The sequence below is a fragment of the Pimephales promelas genome, chromosome 21 (assembly GCF_988280905.1).
Source record: "Pimephales promelas chromosome 21, fPimPro1.hap1.1, whole genome shotgun sequence".
Lineage (NCBI taxonomy): Eukaryota > Metazoa > Chordata > Actinopteri > Cypriniformes > Leuciscidae > Pimephales > Pimephales promelas.
Window position 1 is genome coordinate 12,263,891 of NC_142789.1, and position 10,528 is coordinate 12,274,418.

General features: G+C 34.8%; 2 protein-coding genes across 3 annotated transcripts; both read right to left on the reverse strand.

Moving 5' to 3' along the window:
- Nucleotides 1-96: 96 nt before the first annotated feature.
- btf3l4 (basic transcription factor 3 like 4) lies at nt 97-4,679 on the reverse strand. Of its 2 annotated transcripts, XM_039656087.2 has the most exons (6): nt 4,587-4,679; nt 1,135-1,196; nt 928-1,041; nt 647-848; nt 508-567; nt 97-425 (listed from the first exon to the last, which is right to left on the reverse strand). In XM_039656087.2, exons 2-6 carry the CDS (start codon nt 1,186-1,188, stop codon nt 379-381), a joined length of 477 nt encoding a protein of 158 aa, XP_039512021.1. In that variant the 5' UTR covers nt 1,189-1,196; nt 4,587-4,679; the 3' UTR covers nt 97-378. The 2 variants fall into 2 exon arrangements, with proteins under 2 accessions (XP_039512021.1, XP_088981265.1); XM_089125139.1 differs by lacking the exon at nt 4,587-4,679 and having other exon boundaries at nt 1,135-1,218.
- A 974-nt stretch (nt 4,680-5,653) lies between these two features.
- Nucleotides 5,654-9,867, reverse strand: ptgfr (prostaglandin F receptor (FP)). Its single transcript, XM_089124987.1, has 2 exons — nt 8,168-9,867; nt 5,654-6,781 (listed from the first exon to the last, which is right to left on the reverse strand). The coding sequence occupies exons 1-2, from the start codon at nt 8,975-8,977 to the stop codon at nt 6,452-6,454; spliced, it is 1,140 nt and encodes a 379-aa protein (XP_088981113.1). The 5' UTR covers nt 8,978-9,867; the 3' UTR covers nt 5,654-6,451.
- Nucleotides 9,868-10,528: the final 661 nt, after the last annotated feature.

Genomic DNA, 10,528 nt, shown 5'->3' on the forward strand with positions numbered 1-10,528 from the left:
AGCGATAGTGTTTTGGCATAACCTTCAAAGGGGGGAAAAAAATTATACTGTCAAATCTCTTCAAGCTTCTATAAGAAAACCAATGCACCATATAGAAAAGGTTTATGAGTATAATTTTTATTTAATTAACAGGAAAAAAAAATAATTAAGACAACCGTCAAAACTAGCATTTCAACTAGCATTGTGGTTAAGATTTATAACCATGTAACCATCAGTATAAATGCAGGAGAAAGGTCAGGGATGGATCTGGAACAGCCAATTCATGATATAAAAGTCTCTGGTTTCACTGGATAGTGTTGAAATGATATGTCTGTCACTGTAATTTAAAAATACTGCAGGAGACTTTGTCCTGAACAGGAGTTACCGAAGGTCCAACGATCAGTTTGCCTCATTCTTTGAAGCCTCGTCGAAGTTCTCTACAAGATCTGCGAAGAGAGAATAGAACGATTTAAACCGGAATCTCACCATTTCCCGCTCGATCAAAAGAAACACTTTAAAACTTCATACCTGGGACATCATCATCTTCTTCATCGATATCTTCTGCTTTCGGAGCTTTGTTGTCGAGAACTTGAAATGAAACGACAACGTCAGTGTCTACGCTAAACTGTAAATTCACCCATATTTCAAAAAGCACCGCTTTACTCACCCTGTCTGGGGAACTGCTCGGCGAGTTTGCGCAGACTCGTGAGACTGTCAGCGCCGAGCTGGCTGAGGATTCCTGGGAGCATTTCCGTGAGCTGTTTGGTCTCTGCGTGGCCCGTGATGGCGAATGTATTGGCAGACAGAGACGCCTGCACTTTGGGGTTATTGAAGTGAATGACTGTGCCATCATCTTTAATCATATTCACCTGTAAAAACAAGATCAAATTCTCAATGTTCTCTGAACGGGACTGAATGAGAAAAGAAATTTGAGAGCTGCTGCTTTACCTCTTCAATGCCAGCTATATTATTGACAGCAAGCTTTTTTAATGAACTCTGGAGTTTCTTGTCATCAGCTGTTGCTGTTCTGTGCACCACCTTCTTCTTCCTGCGTGCGGTGCCCTATAGGAAACAAATCAGGACTGAGTAAAGACAGGAAAATAAAAACAGCAACAAAATCATTAATGTTCAGGTTACATTGACAATACGTCTTACCTTGCCCCCTATCCGGACCTGGGCTTGAAGTTTAGCCAATTTCTCTTGGTTCATACTGACTTCTGTAACAAACAAAAGCTTCATTTTTTATTTAAACTTTCATACAATTCAAGTTAGAACTCCCCACCCACAATAACCCCTTCCGACAAATAATTAACCATACACACAAATGTTAATTTAACAATAACAACAGTTGTAATAATAAATAAATTCAAAAATAAACTTTAAGACAAGTCACACATTTACAAATGAACATAATATCCCCCCAAAATAATACAAATCAAATCTTTGACATTCATGGTCTGTACATATAATATCAAGCACAACTAGGGATGCACCGAAATGAAAATTCTTGACCGAAGCCGAATAATAATGAAAATGTGGACCCGACTCTTGGGGAAATGAGTCGCGAGTACAATTTAGCCAGTGCTTGACGTGACTTAACATTGACTGTTTTTGAGTGGGAAATTTATTCTTTTTTCCTCTTACTGACTATGTGAACTATTTCGGCTGTGGATTACTGTGGGTATTGCTGATGGACAATTTTTGAATTGTTTTTTGTTTCTTTTTGCATCTTTCAAATCAATTTTGGAACACTTGAAAGTGGGATCTGGTGAATCCATATTTGAATGCAATTCCATATTTGAAAAACTCCCTGCGGATTGGCCTCTTGTTTACACGAAAACCCCGTTTTTATCACAGAAAACGATTATTTCTAAAAACTCCGGCCAAAGTGGAGATTTTTGAAAACGTCGGTTATGTGTTGTTGTGTGAACTGGGAGAAACGGCGTTTTAGGTTCTCTCTCGTCGATTCTGATTGGCTTGCATGGCTTTATCCTTAACCCCCCTACACTGGCGCCAATAGGTTTGGCATAGTTATAATGGCGCTCGACGTATTTATGCGGGAGTGTGACTGTGAACGATGTTATTTTTGAAAACAGAGGGGGAGAAAATATTCATTTTGCTAAATACCCAGCTTTGTGCAAACGTGGCCTAAGAGTGATTATGGGTATTATTGTATTGATTATTGGTGTAAAATCTTTATCTCATTAAGTGACGGTTTTGTGAAAGAACAAAGCAGACTGCACAAGATCTCCGTACGTTTTTCTAAACTAAACTTAATTAATGACAGAAATCCTGTCTGGCACCTCAGCATATAAAAAAAAAAACCAAACAAAGGGAGTGGGAAAACGTTACAACTTGGCCGAGGGCCGAATACCGAACATGGTGTTTCACAATTTTTTTCCATTTTTGACCATAGCATAAATTAAAAAGTAAAAATGTGTTGTTTTTTTTAACTATTTTGACTTGCTTTTCAGATAAATAAAAAATACAAAAATCAAATTTAAAAATATGACACTGAAACACTGAACATTTTTTAAGATTTTAGCAGATATACAAACAAAGCACAATAAGTTCTATAAATTTGCTAAATAAATTAATAAAAATGTATTTGGCCATCTTTGAAGCCCCCCTTCTTGAATAGCCTATGTTAGGCCTATAACTCACTGCTGAAAGTATTTGTAACTCAACAAAAAGTGCATTGAAATGTGCAAAAAATGTGTATGAACCCACAACAAATGACTGTGGATGAGCTGGGATCGTGCAGAGCCATTTGAAGCTCTTCAATGCCCTTTGAAACTGCATTGATTTGGACTTCAACAATTTGGTTACCGTTGAAGTCCATTGTGTGGAGAACTATCCTGAAATGTTTTCCTCAAAAAAATTAAATTATTTTTCCCTGAAGAAAGAAAGACATTTAACATCTTGTATGGCATAGAGGTGAGTAAATTATCAGGAAACTTTCATTTTGAGGTGAACTAGTCCTTTAAGGTGAAAACTGGAAAGTCTTCATCTTCTCAAAATATACAATCATGGGTTTCCAAGTCATATAAAAGTTTTGGACAGATCCCATTCATTTTTTTTTCTTTTTTCAAATTTGAGACACAAGGTCACGTAACCAAATTGAAGGTTTAGATGGGTTTGTTGACTTCCAACAAACAGATGCTTCATTATTAAATCAAATCAAATAAGATCCATCCACCTTTCGCTTTAAATAAAAAATCTATCGTCCACTTACCCTCAAATCACTGGATATTTACCAAAATGTCTAGTTGTAAGTTATACAACTAAAATACAAGGTGATTTGTTAAGCATCAATTTTGCCCAAAAAATAAATAAATGACTGCATATTTAGTTTAGTTTGGATTTCTCCTCTAGGCTAAATGGCTATCATCACTAGACCACCACCAAAGAAACATATATAAATATATATTTTTACAAACAAATAGATTTCAGCACATTTAATCATGTTTAATAACACTCAAAAACATGTGCGGAATGAAGCTTGCAAAACGTTTGCCTGTAAAACTTTTACGTTTTCATGGAAAGCGTTCATGATCCACCAAGAAATGTGTGCAATTCACATTTACAAAGAATGCGTTCGCTCATAAAGAAGCTTGCAAAGATAAGTTTAGCGAGTTAAGGCACAATTTCTTTAGGGGAATGCAATACATCTGGGAGCAAACTAAATTTCTTAGGACAGGGGAGCACAAACATTTGCGAAAAAAGACAACAACATTTGACTATAATTTCTCCATCTTATATTCTTTTTAAACTAAGGCACATGATAATTTTATAAAGCGCATTAAAAATGGCACATCATAAAAGTTTATACTCATGGAAATTTCCATGACTTAAGATATTAAGTTAAATAACTTAATTAAAATGAATGAATGGAAACTCCAAGACGATTACTGACTTAATCATAATATGATAAATATTCATATATAAATATTTACACACAAATGCATTTTTAAACACACGTGTGTGTGTGTGTGTGTGTGAGTGTGTGTGTGTGTGTGTGCGTATATATATATATATATATATATATATATATATATATAATTTCATTATCTAAAAGATAGCTTACACTTAATATAATTAATTAGTAAGTTACTTGTATACAACATTTTACAACTGGCACGCAACACAAAAGATAAACTCCGTAACTAAGTACACAAACACACAATATATTGTGAAACTTCTCTTCCTTTCAGAGTTGCAGAGTCAACTGTCCTTACAGAGAGAACTGCTGCCGATAAGCCTGTCAGGAAGCTACAAAGCCCTTAGTTGAAATGGGAAAATTACGGCATGAGACAGGGCATCGCGTTTAAAAACGCTTTACTCGTCAGTTTGAGGAATATTCCAAGCTTCTCTATCTTTAATATTGTCTCTGTCCCTAACACATGACGTGATGGCATACGCAGTGATGGAGAATAAAGACAAAACCTGACGATGCATAATCTGAGTGAGTGCACCACTCCACCGTAACACACATTCAAACACATCTCACACGGCAATGAGCGACTTAAACACATATAACGCTAACAGCGAAGACATAGTGGTTGTAATATATTTGAAGTAAACACAGAACAGGGTTCATTACTGACCTGATAAACTCAGCTGCTCAGAGAAGCATGCGCTGAATGAGCAGGGCGGAAGTGGTCAGACTAATGAAGACGTCACGTTGTTTTTGTTGTTGTAATGGCGAACAGCGGTGATGCTGCCGCCTACTGGCTCGGGCTTAAATAAAGGAAGCGTGAAGCTAAACACATGCATGGACTTGTTGAATATAAATGTAGACATCTGCGGAAAATTTTATATAAAAAAAATAATAATAATATTAAGTATACATGCTGGAGTGTGCTTTAGGGAAGACCGGGGATGAAAGGAACACCCTTTGTTTGAGCATTGGTAACTCAGTGGCTGTTTGTGCTAGATCTCTAAAGATTAATACACAGCCTACATTTGCCTACAAATTCAGTTGCAACACTAGCTGGGGATAGATGCATCAATGAGAACCAATTTGCTGAAATAAGATCCCCACAATCAAAGTTGTTTTAAGAACAAAGAATAATCTGTTTTGAATAAAGCAAAACGATTTAAAATAACAAAAAAACATTGCATTTCTTTAAGGACTGTACATTTACCACAAACCAATTGCTAGGTGAGTGTTTGTCTGTATTCTTGTCACATAGGCCTAGTCACTACTAGCCATGTTGCCATCCACCTATTGTATGTGAATTTGTGGATATCACATAAAAAACGATGGATGGAAAGTTGGAAACGCCTAGAAACATTTTTTGTATGTGCTCAATTGAGACGATGTTTTTTTCTGATATGACATGCGTAGCCTATATGATCCCACAAATCCCCCAATGTGAAAAAGCCTCATATGGGGATGTGATTTATATTTGGAATCATCATAAGGGGTTGGTTGTATTTTTGAATGAACTGTTAGGCATATAACTGCCCTCACCCCTAGCAGTCATAACTTAGCTTACTGTTTTAGCATGTGTTTGAAGTTATCATGAATGCAAAGCATCAAATTAAACTATAGAAATGGCTACTTTAGATTCTGCAAGTCAAATAACTGTATCTGACCCCATGTTACACTCCTCAGTCTCCCCCTATTCCTTGACTAAAAATGATCAAAAGAAATGTTCAAACAAAAAAGTGCACAATTTAATATATTTTGTATAATTTAAAATTTTTTTCTAACAGTTAGGAAAAGATAACGCAATAATAAATGCATACAGTATATTCTGTTATTCCGCTTTTACATGAGACAGAGCAATTTTTTATAATAATTTACCAAACGGTACACATAAGCATTATAGGTCCTAAATATGGTAGTGGTGTCTATGTAATTTATGACATATCTTTTAGATATTTGACACAGATTGATACAGCTCTAGTCATGTAAACATTTACAGCAGCCAAGCAAATTGTTCACCTTTTAAATCAAGACAATTTCATAAAAAAATGCTAAAATCCATAGATATCATAAAATACAAACATCACGATGACATAAACCCACTGTATCTTAATATGTAAATTACATAACACATTATACAACATTTTTGAAAAAAATTTGCAGCATAAACAAAACAAGGCACAAGCTACATTAATTATATGCTGTAAATGAGAGACAAACGAAAACAGCACTGATACAACTGACTTAACCTTTTTTTTTTTCATGACGTTGACACAACACATAAAACCAAAGTAGACCTAATGACCAAAGTAGACCAAATGCTGTCCATTTGAACAAATGTCTTAAGTTGAAGCTTCTTTTTGGTTCCTATTTGATCTTTTCTGGCACATTGTAATTCTCTGTGATTGACCTCAGACTGAACTTTTAAAAGAATGCAAATTTCCTCTACAAGAGACATTGCATGGATCTGAGAAACGGTCTTTTCCGCTGTAATAATCCAATATCTGTGAATGGAGGTCTCGTATCCCCTATTGCGGCTCAGGGCGGGTGAGCTGAATGAATGGCAGTGTCTGGTGGAAAAGGTCCATCCAGGCAGATGAAGTCTGGTCTGCTGACCACTGAGCTCCTGACCTCTGTGGTGGAACACTCCCGAGTGATGCCCTGCCACTGGAGTTTCATTTTCAAGTGAGGACTGCAAAACCTCAATGCCACCAGAAAAAGTCTCTTCAAAACAGCTTTGCGCAGGAGGATGTACACCCATGGGTCGAGGATCTGGTTCCATGTTGCCATGCGTACAACCAGCAGCATATGCGTGTAAGATGCCTGATCCTCACCGTAATCCTTTAGGCTGAAGATGATGGCTGTTATCTGGGGATTCAATCATAAAAGCATTCGTCACTAAAATGATACGTCTACTCCACGCAGAAATAAAAGATTTTTTGAATATGCTCAACCAATTTTATGCATTTACTTCATATAAATTCACATATATATTTAAAATAAAATAACATGTATTGAAAATAAAATGTTATTAAATCATTTATCTATTGAAGATAAGATTTATTTATATTCAATACATCTACATTTTTATATAATTAATAATACATTAATATACAGTATATATATATATATATATATATATTAGGGTTGTCAAACGATTAATCACGATTAATCGCATCCAAAATAAAAGTTTGTGTTTACATTACATAATATATGTGGGTGCACTGTGTATAATTATTTTATATATATATATATATATATATAAATACACACACACACATGCTTGTATATATTCAAGAAACATTTTCATGTATATACTGTGTATAGATTTATATATAATTTATATTATATAATAATATAAATATTGTACCATATACCACATACATTATGTAAACACAAACTTTTATTTTGGATGCGATTAATTGCGATGAATCGTTTGACAGCCCAACGATTATATATAATCGATTATATATAATTATATATATAACGATTAATGTATATATATATAGGTTAAAATATACTAAATATAACAGTATATATTTATATATTTAATAAGTTTATATTTTTGTTCAATAAATATTTATTATTTTATTTATAATATAATATATCATATAATTTATATTATATAAAAATATAAATATTATATAAATAATATTTTTTTCTTATATATATATATGTAAACCACATATATTATGTAACATATAGAACATATATTATGTAAACACAAACTTTTATTTTGGATGTGATTAATCGCGCCCAACAATGACAGTCCAACGATCAATCGATTATATATAATTATATATATAACGATTAATATATATATATATATATATATAGGCTAAAATATAAAATATATGAAATAAAACAGTATATATTTATATATTTAATAATTTAATATTTTTTTTCAATAAATATTTATTATTTTATAATTTTATATATATGTTTTAAAATATAAAACCCCACAAATTATAAATTGTAATTCTTACTTTTTCCAGTAAATAATATTACTATAAATAATTAGATCATTTTATTTATATATTATTTTTTTGTAATTAAAATTATAATAAAACATAATATCATAATTAATGATTATAATATTCTAATAATAATAATAGTTTTAGTGAATTATCCCACAAATTCAGTATCTGAACAGAGAACACAGAACAATTATTTATTAATTTTGTTACTTAGCAATAACACAGTTTTTATTAGCAATTTAGCAGCCAGTGTGAGAAATGTGAGTCATCATCTCACCAAAATTGGCCCCCAGCACACACAGGAAACCAGCATGATTGCTAAAAGCTGGCAGACCATCTCAGAATGGTGTGATGTGTTACGACAATGGCGATGATAATCACGGTCAAGTTGTACCCTACTTCGCAGGAGAGTGAAGAAAGTCATGGTATTGCACACTAGTGAGAGGAGGAGAGCCAGCAAACCCAGCGCAGAGAACAATATGGGCAGAAGGACATCCACCCAGTCACGCGGGCCCTGCAGGCGGAAGAAGCACCAGCTTCGTGAACGCTGCATCTCGTACGACCGCTGAAACAGGATGGGCAGCAGGGCCACCAGCAGACCCAGGAGCCAGGTCAGACCCAGCAGACTCTTGACATGATGGGACCCCAGCGCCGTGGTGTGGAAGAGAGGACGGGTCACTCCGATACAGCGCTCCACTGCCATCAAGCTCCCGAGCAGCAGGGGAGTCAAGCCGAAGAACGCCATGCAAACTCCAAAGAAGTCACACAGAGACTTGTGAGGGTCAAATGTCTCCCAGTCTTTCTGCGAGGCGTAAACGTAGAGAGCCAAAGAGCCATTGATCAAGTGTCCCATGAAGTCAGTCACCACCAGACCGCTAGCAAACAGGAGGAAGGCTGCTTTAGACTTGAACCTGAACCTGCGGTATGCTTTGATCAGGATAAAGAGAGCCAGCGTGTTGGAGACGATGCCCACCGTCATTGAGATGGCAGTCGAGGTCACGGACCCTACTCTTTTGGTACAGCTCCCGTTACACACATCATCACTTGACACCAAACATCCAGCTTTAGCTGACCCATTATAAGACATGATCTGCACTTCACACTGCAAACAAAGTATTCAAGTCAGTTTATTTATATGAAACAAGGTCAAGACTCATTTACTGTCATTCAGAAACCCAAACGTGCAGTGCAATTATAATACCTTCATTTTGGTCCCAGAGATCCCAAAATCAACACTAAACAAAATATGAGGAAATTTTTATATATATACAAGCATAACAGCACATTTGTGAACATTTTAAGCTATACATTTGATCTAATTTAGGATTAATCTGTTGTTAAAAAAAAAACTAGTATATAAAATATGTATCTATCTATCTATCAATTTCTCTCTTAACTTTTGTACAACATTTAGTCAACTATAATTCATTGTTGTTACATGTGCAGTTTCCTGTTTAGCCATATTGAGAAATAAAATTATCTCCTAAATATGGTTAACGACGTAGCCAGAATACAAAATAGCATTAGCTCATTCCAACGCGTTAAATAACTTGTGTAATTCTTCTAAAACAATTATCATGAATAACATAAGACTTGAGTTCAGATATCCAATAAATTGTATTGTCATAATTTGGAGCGCACAAATGTTTAAATGCTTCATGTTTCCAAATCTTTCAGTTTTACTCACCATAATCTGTTAATCAAACGAGTCAGTCTCAGCAGTCTCTCTCAGTGTGAGTAACGGCTGCTGGGCAAATCCACTGACAGTGAAATATCAGACTGATGCGCGCACTCTGTTCACCACAGTTAACTGGCCATCGACTTCCCCATCACGCATCAGTCGGCTCGAGGTGTGGTTTGCTCAAAATTTCTTCAATAGACAGTCCTATGTTTTTTGGTCGATCGTTATAATATAATAAATCATTTCATCTGATTATATAATCCATTACTCTGACATATATTACAACAGTTTTATTCTCTCTATGCGGGGCCAGTAAGAGCGGAACACCCGCTGCGCGTGCCAAATAGTGCCATTACGCACAGGATGTGTCCTGCCTGCTTTTTCTTCTTCTAAAGATTATATAAATCCTATAACATTTAAGTGTTAATGGCTAAATTGCATTGTGCAAAATTCTATGTCGATATCATTATGACAGTTTTTATTTATTTAATGTTTACATGAGAAAAACAGTAATGGTTGATGGTTCAACGATGGTTGACGCACAGCTAGGTGAGTGAGGTACTTTACAACCATTAGTTAACATTGCATTAACTAAAACGAAGCAATATATTTGACCCCGCTTTGTAATAGGTGTCTTTACAAGCATTAAAATGAATCATTTTTATATAGAGAGCATATGTAATTATAATCAGCACTTGGATTTGGAAGCACATAGTGTGGTCATCATTTTATACTATATATAAGAGAACACAAATGTGATTACAGTAATATGGGCTTAATGTAAATTAGAAAGAAAATACAACTCAACCTTTTACTTCAAAAGTAAAACATAAAATAGATGTGTTATATTTTATATGGTTTTTGTAACATGCACAGCAGGAGATAGAGTTTACATCCTACAAAGGATTTGCATGAAGTACAGCATGAATTACATTTTTTAATTAGTGGGTCTGTTTA